The 15,718-nt window shown below is 53.9% G+C and overlaps 1 protein-coding gene across 1 annotated transcript in view; it reads right to left on the bottom strand.

Moving 5' to 3' along the window:
• The window catches only part of FADS2 (fatty acid desaturase 2), a 40,090-nt gene extending 24,660 nt beyond the window's left edge, over positions 1-15,430 (bottom strand). The window contains exons 1-4 of the mRNA XM_051967167.1: positions 15,128-15,430; positions 2,953-3,063; positions 985-1,182; positions 407-508 (exon numbers count right to left, since the gene is read on the bottom strand). Coding sequence (XP_051823127.1) covers positions 407-508; positions 985-1,182; positions 2,953-3,063; positions 15,128-15,340 — 624 coding nt within the window. The 5' untranslated portion in view covers positions 15,341-15,430. The remainder of the gene's footprint in view (positions 1-406; positions 509-984; positions 1,183-2,952; positions 3,064-15,127) is intronic.
• Positions 15,431-15,718: the final 288 nt, after the last annotated feature.

Raw genomic sequence — 15,718 nt, 5'->3', positions numbered from 1 at the left:
TAAGAGGGTCAGTGATGAGGCAGGTAGATGGTACAGTGGTTAGAGCACTGACCTCGGAATGAGGAGAACACAAGTTCAAATCCAACCTCAGACACTCACCAGCTGTGACTCTGGGCAAGCCAAGAACAGAAACAAGAATGACCCCAGAAGAGAGATCTAACTAGAAAACCCAGGAAAATCTGAGGGTGCACAGAGAGCTTCCAACTGGGAGGAGTCAGGCGGGCGCAGCTGAGCTGCATCTTTGGAGAAAAGTGAGGCCATGGGACAGCCTGGGCAAATGCATGGAGGAGGACTAGGAAATCTGCTTCTCCCTGCCCAGACCGGCGCGGAGGGACGGACCGAGGAACCCCCTGCCCTGGGAAGGAGAGCCGGCGGCCGGCGGCGGCTTTGGGCGGACAGAGCTTACCTTGAGGTGGCCGATCACAAATTTGTGGACAAGGTGGTTCCACGTGGATTTCTTGTAGACCGAGAGGTGACCGTAGTCATGCTGGAGCCACCCAGCCTGGGCCTGGGGGAAGAGAGTAGGTTGGAGAAAGATACTCAGGGAGCCCCCACGAGGCACCGGGAGGACCCGGCCACATGAGCCAATGGGAGCCGGAAAGCAGAGAGGTCTAGGTATACCCCGGGAGTGCGGAGAAGGTGGGGGACAGAAGGGGAGAACAGAGGAAGCTTTGTCTCCAACACATAACCTGCGGCTGAGCCCGTCTCCCCATCACAAAGCGAGAGGGAAGAATGATCCATAACGTTCCCCCCATTCAGACGGTCTTTGTTCTATCTTCCAGGGTTTCTCCTTTAGGGGATCCCCCATAGCTGACATTCCATTTTCCAAAGTTCCTCTGACATTTTATGTTCTATGTTCTCAACTCCTTCCCAATTTACACAGTCTAGGTTCTACAGTCTAACCACCCTATTCTAAAATCTCTCCCCCAAGGTCCTTCCTAACTCTGATAATCAATCCATGTTCCGAGGCCCCCTCTTTCTCACCTGGGAAGTTGCCAGGATGACGGCTGTCAAGATGGTGGAGATCCAGCCGGTGCCAAAGTAGAAAACGGTGAACCAGGCTAAACTCTCCATAACGATGATGTGAGCCAGGAGCAGGAGGAAGAACATGTGGTTGGTCTCAAAGAGCTTCATGTCTTCCGCAGTCTTCCTCAGGGCTCGGAAGTCCTCGGTAATCTGGGGCTGAGAGGCCGGAGCCCAAAATGGGGCGTTAGCCACCCAGGCAATCCCACACAAGACGGGAATCCCGAATGGCCCCAAGCAGCTCACTGCTCCCATCCAGGGGAACCAGAGGAAAGGGGGTGATGTGAGGGTCCATCTCCAAGCCATCAATAGAGAGAAATCTTAAGTTTCACAAACCCAGCCTCATGCTCAGTGCTGCATCAATGCTAAGAAAGCTTCAAGTCTGACTGGGAAATAGGTGTAAATAAACCACTGAGTCATCAGCAAATTGGTTTAGTTTCATCTCCTCTTTACTGTGTTTATGCCTTTAATTTTTCCTCTTGTTTCACTGTTAACTGGCAGTTTTACAATGTGTCAAATAACAGGGGTAGAAGAGGACTTCCTTGCTTTATTCCTGTGTTTGCTGAGAAAGCTTCTAGTGTTATCATTGTATATGGCACTAGCTTTGGACTTTAGACAAATCCTTTTTCATAGTTTTAAAGAGGTTCTTCCAACCCTATGAGTGTTCTGCCTTGTCTAAGCCTTCTCCCCCTCCCCCATCTCTTGAGATAATCATACGGTTTGGAATGTTTTTGTTTTTAATATAATGTATGCAGAAAAATTTAAATGAATAATTAGCAAGATAAGGGGGTAAAATAGTATAACTAGACAAGATTCTGTGTGGAAAGAAATGGGGGTCTTAGTAGACTACAAGCTTAATGTATCACCGTGAAATGAGCAGGGGAACAGAAGAAAACATATCATTTCATTGGTGTAGGCAATGACCAGTGAGGACATTTGTGCAACTTAATAATTTTAGAAAATTGCACTGGGCGCTTAAGAGGTTGAGTGACTGGCCAAGGGTCACTCAGGCAAAAGCAGTCAGAGATAGATATGAAAACCTTGGTCTTCCTAAGTTTGGGGCTGTTGCTTTCCTTCTCTTTTTTTCTCTCCTCCTTTTACTCCTCCTCCACTTCTTTTTCTCCCTTCTCTTTCATCATCTCCTCTCTTCTCTTCTTTATCTCTCTTCCTCTCACTTTCTTTTTCTCTTCTCCTCCTTATTCTCCCTTCTCTCTCTTCATCTTTCCTCTCTTCTTTGTCTTTCTTCTTTTCTTCCTCTCTTCCTCCTTCTTTTTCTCTCCTCTTTCTCCTCCTTATTCTTCCTTCTCTCTTTCTCTCTCCTCTCTCCTCCTTTACCTCCTCCCTTTCCTCTCTTCTCTCCCTCCTTCCTCTCTTCTCCTTATTCTCCCTTCTCTCTTCCTCTCTCCTCTTTTCTTCTTTCTCTCCTTATTTTTTTCTTCCTCTCTCCTTCCCCATTTCTCTTTTCTTTCTCCCCCCTTTCTCTCTCTCTCTCTCTCAATGTAATATGCTAATGGAACCTTAGTATACAGGAATACAGGAGAGCAGCGATGGTCCTAAAATTTAGAATATCGAGCTTGGACTTTTTCTTTATTACCGAGGAAGATTTTCAGGGATGGCTATGCTCAGATATGAGTGATAGAAGGAAGAGAAAGGCTTCCACTACAGTGAAACAGCCCTACAAAACACCTGCCCATACCCAGGTGTCCTCTGACTGTCCTTGACGGCCGTGAGGAAACCACAAAAAGCTAAGTTCCTTGAGAACAGGAACAAATCTGTTTGTCTTACTGTCTTGTGGTGCCTGTGATGAATGCCAATTGAACTGAATTTAATCCTGCCTTCGGGAGGAGGGCACTGGCCAGCAGGCAGACCATACTGGAGTCTCAGGCTCTCTGAGCTCTCCCTGCCCCCCTGTCCCTGACCCATACTCACACTCTTGCCACGGTCTTGGCTGGGCTCCCCAGGGGCCAGCTCCCCAACCAGCAAGGGCTTCATGAACTTCCTCACAAAATGCAGGTCCTGGTGGAAGGCGAGGAAAGCGTCCTGTGGAGGAGAAGGAAAAACCCCAGTTGTATCAGAACCTGGCAGAGCTATCGGAATAAACAAAGGCACTCCGGAATCCCTCCACGTTTCCCTTGCTGTCTAATCCCCTCATTGGCACACTAGGGGCAGAAAGGTCCTTAGGAATCATCCAGTCTCCCACTCGACAAATAGGGAAACTGAGACCTGGGAAATGAGTTGCCTGGGACTCTTCTGCTCTTCAATAACAGAGTCAGATTAAGATTATAGACTTAGAACTAGAGGGGACCGTGGCCCAGAAGTCACCTAGATGAGGAAGCTGCCCAGGGTCACGGGGCGAGCAAATGGCAGAAGCAAGATTCAAACTCGGGATCCCCGAGGTCGTCCACCTGCCACGCTTGGCTCTCCTTTCCTCTTCCCCAGTCCCCATCTCAGGCAGTTATCCTATCACCTTCCCAGTCTAGGTTCAGAATTGGGCCTCTCTCCCAGACCCCTGAGAGAGAGACCCTCAAGGTCACGGAAATCAGCAGATAGCAACAGGTGAAACCCCCTCCCCAATTCTGGACTAGAAGATGAGATCCCAAAGGTCAGGGGTCCCAGGACAGTTAGGGTATTCTTCCAAGCTCAGAGCTCCAGAGATGTGAAGTTGGAAAGCCCCTTGGAGACCACTGACACACACAAAAAAAGTGAGGCACAGTTTGGGCAAGTGATTTGCCCCCAGAGAGGCAGGAAGAGGGTTCACATTCTAGTCTCATTATTTACTATTCATAAACTTTGGTGACTGATTGGTTGTTTCCCTCTTAAGAAAATAGGACTTTGTTTTTGTATTTTAGTTACTGCTGCCCCCCCCATTGGAAGCTCTGAAGAAAGCTGGCTCTCATGCGAACTCTCATCTTTGTCCCTTGTACCACTGCTCCCTCCCCCAGCTAAGAGCTGTGCACACAGTAGGTGCTTTGCCCCTTATATCACTGCTCCCTTCCCCAGCTAAGAGCTGTGCACACAGTAGGTGCTTTGCTCCTTGTACCACTGCTCCTTCCCCCAGCTAAGAGCTGTGCACTAGTAGGTGCTTTGCTCCCTTCCTCAGCTAGGAGTTATACACATAGTAGGTACATGATAACTATTTGTTAGTTGTGGGTGAGATGGTACTCCACATTTTGAGTGGGAATAAAATTAAGTAGCTGACAGAGCTTTAAAGTTGGCAAAGCTTTGGCTTTCTTTTGCTCGAGTCTCAGTTTCTACACCCGTCAAAAAGAAGGGGGTAGGCTCATGACCACTCTGGGGTCTCTTCCAGTCTCTATAAATTATAAAATCTCCCAGGTTTAGAAAATAAAGGAACGAGTGGAGCTGGGAGCTGCTGAAACTTCTTCAGAGAAAAGGGATCCTCCAGAAGAGGCCTCAAGGGTCAGGATGCCTGTCTGGTAGATCCAGATCAGGAGATCTCTATTTACAAATCAGGGGTCAAAGGGAAAGCCTAATTATCTTGTTTAAAAGCTCTAGCTTATCTCCAAGCAGATTACAAAATCCCTCCAGGCAAGAACTTGTATGTGGAGGGGGGGAGGGAGGGGAGGGAAGGGCCCATAGTTCAAATTTACTCCAGATACCTATCCTCCAGGAGAGGCGCCTCCCTGTGCCTCAGTTTCCTTTTCTGTAAAATGGGGATAGTGATAATTTATGAATTAAATGACTGGCCTGGGTAGCCAGGATGGCCCTATCTATGTTCCAGGTCCTGGGTTAAGTGCTGGGGATCCAGAGATAAAAACCCAATAGTTCTGGCCCTCAGGAAGCTGATGTTCTATCAGAGGAAGTTCCTCTGGTGACAGTGGTCCCAAGCTAGCAGTGACCGGGCTGGCTGGGCTCCCCAGAGACCCTCCCTCCTCCATCTGGTCTCTCACCCTTCATGTACCTTCTCATTCCCACTAAGATCCTAACAACAGCCCAGGCAGAGACAGCCGGGTGGCCAAGTGGAAAGTACAGTGGGCGCTCTGAACTCAGAACCTCGGACAAGGCCCTCAATGCTCCAAGGCTCACAGCCATCGATTGTAGCTGCTCAGAGGCGCACAGGAGATCAGCTTGGGAAAAGGTGCTTTGCCAACCTTAAAGCTCTGTCAGCTACTTAATTTTACTCCTACTCCGAAAGGGGCAGAGTGCCTCCGCACACAGTTAACAAATGTACCTACTGTGTGCACAACTCTTAGCTGGGAGAGGGAGCAGTGATATAAGGGGTAAAGCACCTACTATGTGCATAGTGGAGCAGTGATACAAGGGGTAAAGCACCTACTATGTGCACAGCACCTTAAGGGAAGAAGATGTTCTAGAAGAGATGGGGAAGTCTAGAACATTAGGAAAGGGCCAGGGAGCAAATGGATTTAAATGCCAAAAGACTTCCTCAAAGATTGGCAGTTGCCCAGGGCTTGAACAGACAGAATTTCACCAGGTAGAGACAGAGAACCAGTTTAGGCCTGGGGGACTCTATATGAGCAAAAGCACAAAAGTGGGAGAGCTCAAGGATCCCAGGGGCAGGGGCCAGTCCAGCCCGGCCTAGGGGAGCAATTTGGGCTAAGCCTGGAAGAGCAAAAGGTCTCCACGGCTAAGCTTGGGAGCTTGGGTAATGGGGAGCCACAACAGGATTTGGAGCAGAGGCCCACCTCGGAGAGGCAAGGGCTGCTCCCCATCTGTCAGGCCCAGCCTGGCAGGGGTCCCAGAGGCTCTGTACCAAGGCCAGGCTGCTCCCAGGGGGGTATACTCTAAATCCTCTCCAACCTGATGTAAAGCATGCACAGTGGCAATGTCCCAGCTGCCCCAGGGAGAGGGCAGGCCGCCCTCCCCCAGCTGGGAAGCGAGCAGATTGGGTCAGAAACCTGAGAAGTGTAACTGGATGATGCTGGGGACAAGGCCCTCTGTGTCCTAGTGACCCACACTGATGTAACTCGGCTTCTCCATTTCAGAGCCCGGTCCCTGGGGAGCCTGGGTCCCTGAGGCGGGACGGGCCACCTGGATGGAGCGGCAGCCCAGAGGCCTCGGGAACAGAACAGCTGAAGGGCGGGGAATGGAAGCACTGGGGGGCAAGGATGGAAAAGGAAGGCATCGGTGTAGGTTCAAAGCCTTTCAGTGAACTTCTGTTAGAGTTGGGAGGGGCCTTAGAACATAGAACACAGAATGACCCAGCTGGAAGGGGCCTTAGAACATAGAACACAGAATGACCCAGCTGGAAGGGGCCTTAGAACATAGAACACAGAATGACCCAGCTGGAAGGGGCCTTAGAACATAGAACATAAAATACCACAATTTGAAGGTACATTAGAATAGGAAATGTTAGGACTGGGGGGAACTTAGAACACAATGTCAGAAATGGGAAGCCCCTCGATCTTTGAATATCAGAGTTTGGAGGGGCTTTATAACAGAGAACATAGGGTGTCACCTGGTAGAAATATTACAGTCCAGAGGAGTTGGAAGGGTGCAAAAGTCATAGCAGGAAGACACAGAAGATAGCTAAGAGTGGACAGACCCACAGATGAGGAGGAGATTAGGGTATGCAGGGGGGAGCGTGTTGGAGACATGCTCCAGAAATAAAATCTAGAAAGATGTAGCAGAGGTCCTAAAGGTCTTAGCAACAGTCTGGGACAGCTAGGAACCACAGTGGATAGAGTAGAGAACCAGAGTCAAGAAGACCCGAGTTCAAATCCAGCCTTGAACACTTACTAAACTGAGCGAGTCACTTTACCAGCTTTGTAGAGTTTCCTCTGCTATAAAATGAGCTGGAGAAGCAAGAGACAAAGCATTCCGGCACTTTTACCCAGAAATCCCCAAGTGGGGTCAGAAAACTGACCGAACAAAATTAGAACGTAAGCCCTTTGCGGCAGAGTCTGCTTTTATGATTTGGTTTTTTGTTTCATTTTGTTTTTCTTTTTTTTGCTCTTACGTTTGTATTAGGAACCGCTGGGTGGAGAAGAAAGAATGTTGGAGGTGCTGAATTCAAGTCCTGCCTCAGATACTGCGACCCTGAGGGGTCACTTAGCCAGTCCAGAGTGGAGAAGCAGAAAGAAAGCGCCTAACAAAACTTACCTACGCAAAGGCCGGCGATTGCTGCTAGCCGCTGCCCTTGGCCCAGAGACAGCTTTCCCGAAGGCTTTCCGTCCCTGCTCTTATTGCTAGAAAGTTGTTCTCGACAACAAGCCTACGTTTGCTTCCCTCGGCCACTGGCTCCCGAGTCTGTCCTTTGGGAACCAGGCTGAGCCCGGAGAATCCTTCCACCCTTGGCGTACCTAAGGGTGACCAGCTCATCAGAGAGCATCTACCCTGCGGCGGGACCCTGGGGCCAATGAAAGAGGCCAGAAACTGGTCAGCTGACAAGGGAGAAGGGCATTCAGTGCCAAGGAAAAGTTAGAAGAGGGACCAAGAGGAAGTTCCAGTGGCAGATCTGCCAATGTGTCGACGTTTAGCCCCACTACGCTCAAGTACACACAGAGCACTGACGTTTCCTGGCTGCTTGGGCACAGAGTCAGAACCTGCCGCAGACACTTTGCTAATTCCGATACCCTGGCTATGATGGCCAGCCTCAGTTTCTCCATCTGTAAAATGGTACCTACTTTGCTAAGTTGCTGTGTGCATAAAATGAGCTTATGTTGCATGTTCAGCTTTGCAAACCTTGAGACACTCCACAAGTGTTACTTTGTAATAGCGAATGTTACTATTGGTTATATACAAGGGCTGGAGAGGAGATACTGTGGCAAGAGAACAAATACAAAATTACCCCTCAAAATGGTGGTCATCCTGTCACCTTTGTCTTCCTACACTTTTTACTGCCCCCTCCCCCATAGTCCTCACCTCCCCCTCCAAGTACTGTGGACCCAGAAACGCTGACCTTCTTATTCCTTTAATCAGACCCTCATCTCCCAACTTCCTGTCTTCTCCTGCATGGACTATTCTTCCTCAGCACCATTTCATCCTCTGGAGGCCATCAGGTCTAAGCCACTCCCTTTAAGCCTTCCCAGCTCCCCTGTAGTGCTTGTTTCTTCCCAGCTCCCCTTAGTGCTTGTTTCTTCCCAGCTCCCCTTAGTGCCTGGTTCTTCCCAGCTCCCCTTAGTGCCTGGTTCTTCCCAGCTCCCCTTAGTGCCTGTTTCTTCCCAGCTCCCCCTTAGTGCTGGCTCCTTCCCAGCTCCCCTGTAGTGCTTGTTTCTTCCCAGCTCCCCTTAGTGCTTGTTTCTTCCCAGCTCCCCTTAGTGCCTGTTTCTTCCCAGCTCCCCTTAGTGCCTGTTTCTTCCCAGCTCCCCCTTAGTGCCAGCTCCTTCCCAGCTCCCCTTAGTGCCTGTTTCTTCCCAGCTCCCCTTAGTGCCTGTTTCTTCCCAGCTCCCCTTAGTGCCTGTTTCTTCCCAGCTCCCCCTTAGTGCCAGCTCCTTCCCAGCTTCCCCTTAGTGCCTGTTTCTTCCCAGCTCCCCTTAGTGCCTGTTTCTTCCCAGCTCCCCCTTAGTGCCGGCTCCTTCCCAGCTCCCCTTAGTTCCCCATTTCTTCCCAGTTCCCCCTTAGTGCCAGCTCCTTCCCAGCTCCCCTTAGTGCCTGTTTCTTCCCAGCTCCCCCTTAGTGCCAGCTCCTTCCCAGCTCCCCTTAGTGCCTGTTTCTTCCCAGCTCCCCCTTAGTGCTGGCTCCTTCCCAGCTCCCCCTTAGTGCCGGCTCCTTCCCAGCTCCCCTTAGTTCCCCATTTCTTCCCAGTTCCCCCTTAGTGCCAGTTCCTTCCCAGCTCCCCCTTAGTGCCTGTTTCTTCCTAGCTCCCCTTAGTGCCAGCTCCTTCCTGGCTCCCCTCAGTGCTGGCTCCTTCCTGTAGCCAATGACTATTTCCCACTTACCCTGTCTCTGTCTTGTCTGTCTATATCTGACTGTTGCCCTCCCCGCCATTAGACTGGAACTCTCATAAAGAAGGAGTTTAATATAATGCTTTTTGACTTGGCTCGACTTTGGGAGCATCTGAAGTCTCTCAGCTGAGTCTTAAAGGATGAAATTTCGACAAGCAAAGCAGCGGCCATTAGGGTCAAGATGGGGAACAATCTGTTTCAGGTCTATGCCTCCTGCAAGGTCCAAGGACTAGCTGAGGCAGGACCAGAAAAGAGCCCAGAGAGCTCTAGTTACTTGTCCAAAATCCACCAGCTCGGGGGCTCAGCCTTCATGGGGAATCAGAGCGCTTTCACTACTTCCAGAGCCCCGTCTTCGGACCCAGGCGGCAGGAAGACCCAGAATTCAATAAGGCTGGGCCGCAGAAAGTCCCCAAGCCAGCTGCTAGCGCCCCTCCCCTCCCCTGCACAAAGCCATCCCGTGCCCCCTGGGACCTCTACCATTCAACTCGATGAGCAGCTAATCAGCTCTTGCTGCCATTCCCTTCTATGCCCTTACAAATACTAGTCACCCCCATTGTGTGTCCCTCACAAATGGAGCACCCAGACCTCAGCCGAAGCACCAGATGGTGGGCTGACCTGCGGGAGAGGGGAGAGGGAGAAAGGAAAGAGAGAGAGAGAGAGAATGAGAGAGAAAGAAAGAGCAAGAGAGGAAGAAAGAAAATAAGAGAAAGGGGAAGAGGAGAAAAAGACAGAGAAGAGAGAAAGTAAGAGGGAGGGAAGAATAAGAGGAGAAAGAGACTAAGAGAGAAAAGGAGAGAGTAAGTGAGGGGCAGAGAAGAGAGAAATAATGAGAGAGGGGAGAGAGAGAGAGAATAAAGAGACGAGAAAGGGAGGAAAATGAGAGGGGAAGGAAGAGAGAGAATGAGGGCAGAGAAAGAGGAAGGGAGATTAGAAAAGTCACATCCTTATTCCTAGAATCGTGACCCATACTAGAAAGTCCCTTTAACGAGCTTGATTCAGGAATAACCTCAAAGTCTTGTTGTTCTTTGGAAAGAAAGACACTGGGCTAGGTCCTTTCTTACGTTAGGAACCGTGCATATGATGCAGAAAAAGATTTCAAAATAGCAAAGGTCTCGAACCCCAATTTTATCTGGGGACTGTAGACAGAACTGGGTTACTCAGCCTGTTAGCGAGGAGACGGGAGGCCAGGCCGTGTGCCATAGCGGATCCTTCCCTTCTCCAGACCCTTTAACTGCCCCTCCTGTGGTGGGAAGCCAAAGTCCCAGCAGCCTCCTGGGGCTGCCAATTCCCTGTACTCTCTCCAGCTAAACGAGAGCCTTCTTCTTAAGACCGCAGCGGTGGGAGCAGGGCAAAGTATGAGGGCCCGCCTGGCCCCTTCCCGGCCCTGGAAGTCAGGCCTGTTTCTGCCAGGGCAGCCAGCTTCTGAAGGGCTTTAAGCCTAGAACCCTGCTCTCTGCCCTTTTCCTGCAAGGTATCATATCCCTGGCTCGCGTGCTTCCCTCCCTCTTGCTTTCCCCTCTTATTCTCTGTGTCTTTTTCTCCTTTTCCTCTTTCTCTTATTTTCTCTCCATCCCAGGAGCAAGAACATCGAGTCTGGAAGCAGAAGGCCCAGGGTTAGAATCTTTTCACTGGGTGAGAGGTAAGTCCCATAAGCCTTTGAGGCTCCAGTTAAGATAAGGACCAGGGAACCCTCCCCATCACAGACCTGCTGAAAGGAAGCTGGGGGCTTTGTAATCCTGGGTGCAGGATGCTAGGCTTCAGATGCCAATGAATATAATCCTTCCATTTCACAGATGGGGAAACTGAGGGAAAAGGGACATTAAGGTACTTGCTATCGATGAACCCATAAACATGATTATTTCTGGAAACTTTTATTATTAAACCTATTCTAATGGAACGGGGGTGTGTCCCTTAGGCCCTGCCCTGGGTCCTCCAGAACCTCTCCCCGCACAATGCTCATTCTGGTCAGCTGGAGGCAGGAGTCACCCTCTGGCTCCATCACTGACTGATTGTGTGATCTTGGACAAGTCTCTTCTGCTCTGAAAAGGAGAGATTTGGAGGAGGGAAGGCCGGCCTCCAGAGTCCCGTCAGTCCCCGGGGCTGCCCCAGACAGCCCCCAGCAGCGTCCGAGCCACAAGAAAGGGGAAGGGAAGAACTCTTTCCGAGCACATCTTTGGGGGTTCACATCCAAACATCTCCCTTGGCAAGACTGTCTGTCCTAGGGAACATCATGCACCACTGCCCGGGGAAGGGTGGACAGAGCCCCACTCAGTCAGTGACCGAAGGAGAGCGAGCTCCCGCCTCCTCCCTCTGGGCCTACCACTGACCTGAGGGCAGGACTGACAGGGACTGGCACTTAGCCCAGCCCCCTGCCCTTGACAAATGAGGAAACCGAGGCCCCAGGAGGGTGAGGGCCTGCACAAGGTCCGCCATCAAAGCAGCCATTAAGCTTCCGCTTTCTTTCTATCCCACCACTCTGCCTAGGCCAGAGCTCCCCCAACTTGGTCAAGCTCGGGAGGACTCGCCCGGCACGCCGGCCACCCAGGAGGAGGCCACCAGTGGGGCGCGGTGGGGGGCACGGGGAAGTGGGAACCGGGAGACTTGGTTAGATCCCGCCTCTGCCACCAGTCCCTTCTCTCAAGCCTCCCTTGGACCTTTGTCCTCTGGATCACAAAACTGAGCTGAAGAGGCCATGGGAGCAGCTGTCTGCCCCAACTGGAACCCGCATGATGCAGCTCTCCCTCCCTCCTTCTGTCTGGCTCTCCCTCCCTCTCTCCTTTATCTTCCTCTCCACTTCTTCCTTCTTTCTCTCTCCCCCTCTTCCCTCTCCGATCTCTCTCCCACTCCCTCCTTTCCTTTATCTGGTTTTTTTTCTGTCTGTCTGTCTCTTTTTCTCCGTCCCTCTCTGTGTCTCCTCTTTGGGTAGCTGGACAGGGGGGAGGGGGGGGGCTCCTCTCCTCTCCCTCTCCCTTCTTTTTCTCCTCTCTCCCTCTCCTTCCTCCCTCTCTCCTCCCCCTTCTGTCTCCTCCCCCCTTCTGAGGCAGCCCAGCGTCTCCTTGCCAGCTCTTCACAGAGGAGTTCCCCCCCCTGGGCCCACTCTGCTTTTCCTTCCCAACCTCTTCTGAGCGGATCGGGACTCGGCCCTTGACCCTTGACATCACAACAGTCCTTCAAGATGTGACCCCAGCTGCCAGGGCCCCCCTGCTTCCAGTCTTCCCTTCTCCAGGCTAACTGCCCCCAATGCCTCCAGCTACGTCCAACTACCCTCACCTTAGCCCCTCCTAAACCAGAGCCCCCAGCCTCAGCCCGGGGCACTGGACAGGGGGCCGACTCTGCTCACTCTCACTCCTAGAATCACCTCCCAGGATGGAAACAATCTCTTTAGAAGGTGCCAAAGCTAGGGACAACTTGCTGTTCTTTGAAAAGATGCTGATGCAGTTCCTTTTTCATTTGAAGTATGTGACCCTGAGCTAGTCATTTTACCCTGTTTGCCTCAGTTTCCTTATCTGTAATTGATCCAGAGAAGGAAATGGCCAACCACCGCAGATCCTTTACCAAGAAAACCTCAAATGGGGTCATGAAGGATGGAACAAGTGGGCGTGACGGGGAGGAGCATGGGCTATCTTGTCCAGCGGCCTCCTCTGAGGATACTCGGAGAAGACTGGGACAGGCTAGCTGCCTTCCAGTCTTGGGATCAGGCAGTGTGGCCCAGTGAAACCGCCCTGCTCTGCCTTCCAGGCCTTCCTGCCCCTCAGGGAGCCCCCCACGCAGGCCGGGCCTCCGGGAGCCTTCCAGGGGGTATCAGAGATCGACACTAAGTACATGAAGAGCCGCTGGAAGGAGGAAGATGAGCCATTACCGGTCAGCCCCGAGCAGGGGGAGGGAGCTGGAGGGAGACTGGGGCTGCATTAAGGGCAGAGCACCCAACCACAGAGCTGTCCCTGCGGGCCCTGGGCTGCCCCCTGCAAAGACCATAAAGCTACTTTATGAGAAAGGGCCGGTCTGGGGGATATAGGGGACGCTCCTCGAGCCCTCCGGAGTCTAGGAGAACCTTGGGAGCTCCCCTTGGGACTCCCCGCTGACCTCCCAGCCAGAGGCGGCCCAAGTGGCCTCCCCAGCCTCTCAGTGGCAGCAGGAACCTGCCCAGCAGGCCCCGGTGGAACTCGGAGTGCCTCTGACCAAGGACTGCACACTCTCTGCCCAGATGTACTGATTAAGGCCTTTCAGTTCAAAGCCAGGGGCAGGCGGACTCTCCAAGCATGAAAAGCCAATGTCCCCGGGGTCCCTCTGGCCCCCCTTCTCTACAGTATCCCAGATTGAGCCATGCACTCTCCTCCCAGCGTCCCCCGAGGGGAAGCAAGGTGATCCGCCCATTTTGCAGCCCAGCAAACCAAGGCTGAGAGGCAATGACTTGCTCAGGATCATAAAGCTAGTGGAGGAGAGGGGAATCTGATCACCTGGAAGCACAGGTTCAAAGGTTTCTGAAGCAATAGGTCCCTTAGCCCGCATGACCCTATTTGGGGTTTCTCAACCAAGATACTTGGATGGCCGAGGCTCCATCTGAACTCCAGGCTTCCCGATTCCAGACCTACTGCTCATCCCCCGGCCGTCTCCCCGGCTTAGGAGGGAGCTGGCTGGGATGATGCTTATTATGCACCTTGCAATGATTCTCTCCCCTGGGAGGCAGGGGAGAGGACCCCCAGCAGGAAAACCAGAGTTCAAACCTGGCCTTAGACACTTACTAGCCGGATGACTCTGGGCAAGTAACTTGACCTCTGCCTCAGTCTCCTCATCTGTAAAGTGAGGTTCACAGCCCCTCACCTCCCAGAATTGTTGTAAAGCTCAAAGATGGATTTGTAAAGTGCTCAAGACGGTGCCTAGCACACAGTAGGCACTTAATAAATGCTTATTTCTCTGAACAGTGCCTGGTACACAGTGGGCACTTAATAAATGCTTATTCCTTTCCCTTCTCTTCCCTTGTCTTTCATCTATTGAAAAACAAAAGGCAGGAGTGGACTAGACTTGATCTTGACCTACATTTACAGCTAGCAAGCAGGACTTTCCTGGGGATTCCTGAACTCCAAGGCCAGTTCTTTAAGTATCGCCCTTCCCCCAACGGGGCTGGGGCCCAGTGGGAGGCAGAGAGGCCCCGAGAATGGCACTGGAGATGGATGGGGTCAGTCCCTCCCCCTGGCCCAGCAAGGCCCAGGAGGACACCGCTCTCAGGATCTAAACTGTGTGATCTCTTCAGTCTCGGGCCCCGGTGGTCCCAGAGGGTCCTGGGAGGAGGCGAACCCGTCCCAGAGGATCCTAAGAGATGACCCCGGAGCTCGCTTCCACATCCCGAGCAGAAGCCCCCACCTGTTAGCCCCGGCCTCCTGGGCCAGCCCAGGGCTCGGGGTGCAGATGTGCTAAGGGCTGCTTTTCCAGTCCTCCCCTCCCCCCTTCCAACCTCCCCCTGGTCCCTGGGAACCCTCTCCTGCCAGCAGCTGAAGTGCCCGGTCCCTGGAGCCTCCCACCACCTCAGTTCCTAGAATATCTGGTCACTGACACAACAAAGGTCAACGAGAGGAAGCCCCTGCCTTTTGTGTGAGTCCGCGCCAGGCTCTGGAGCAGAGACAAAGTTCAGGGCGGGCAAGGGCTCTGCTCTCCCAGAGCCGGGCACACAGCCTGGCGCCCACGTGCATGTGGCACCGGCGGGGTTTCCCCTGGGTAGAGGAAGAAGCGGCCACCCATGGGCCAGCCTTCCATCTCCGGGGCCTCTGCCGAGGTGGCAAGCTTGGCTCCTCTCCCAGGAGCCCCCGATGGGGGGAGGGGGGTCCTGGCAGGCCAGAGAAGCCCTTCAGGCCACGAGCCCCGTTTCCCAGGGAATGAGCCGCGGAGAGGTGAGGGGGCGCCTGCTGCTGCGGACCCCGAACGGGGACCCGGGGGACCCTCCTCCTGCTCCGAAGGACAATGGGGCCCCGAGTGTATGGGGGGGCCGGGGACGCCGGGCCTGACCATGTGGAAGCCGGGGGTGGACCAGCCGCTTCCCCGGACCGAGTCAAATAGAGCGGAGCTGCAGGGCCGGCCCCCGCCTCCCCTTCAGCCCCACCCCCCATCCCCGGCCCTTGCTGCCGGATGCCAAGCGGGCACAAAAGCCCGCGGGCTAGCCCTGGCGCCCACAGCCCCGGGGAGGGGGAGGGGTGGGAAGGGGCGCCCCGAAAGTCGCCCGGGAGCTGTCCGGAGCCCCCGCCCCTTACCGTGGCATCCTCGCCCGCGTAGTGGCCTATGACTCGGTGGCCGCCCGGGTGGCGGCGCGACCACTGGGTGACGTTGTAGATCTTGCGGTCGACGACCAGCCACTGGTCGGTGCGCAGGTTGTGCTTCTGGACCTCCTCCCAGCTGTAGGTGGGCAGCGTGGGGGCATCGCGCTCGGCGGCGCCCTCATCTCCCTGCTCCCCGCCTTTGCCCATGATGCCCGCGGCCGCCCGGGCTGCCAACCCCAGCCCCTGTGCCGCAGCTGTCACTGCCTCCGCCGCTCCGGCCGAGAGTGCCAGGCCAGCCGGCAGCCCGCGCCGCTTTTGTCTGCGGCTCCTGCCCCCGCCCTCCCTCCCTCGGCAGTAGCCCCGGGCTCCCCGGTGCCCTCCCGGCGGCCCCGCCCCCGCCCGGCCCCCCTTGGACTTTCCCCTCCCGCCGCAGCCCCGCCCCCAGGCCCAGCCCCCGGAAAGGGGAGGGGGAGCCCAGCCGCCCACCTCCGCCCCCCAGCCCCAGCGGCCGGGCTTCCACGGGGATCAGCAGAGACTCTGCACCAATCCGTGCGCGCCGTCGGAGGGGTCGCCGCCTGCCATTGG

The sequence above is a fragment of the Antechinus flavipes genome, chromosome 6 (assembly GCF_016432865.1).
Source record: "Antechinus flavipes isolate AdamAnt ecotype Samford, QLD, Australia chromosome 6, AdamAnt_v2, whole genome shotgun sequence".
Taxonomy (NCBI): domain Eukaryota; kingdom Metazoa; phylum Chordata; class Mammalia; order Dasyuromorphia; family Dasyuridae; genus Antechinus; species Antechinus flavipes.
This window is presented reverse-complemented; position numbering and strand designations above follow the sequence as displayed.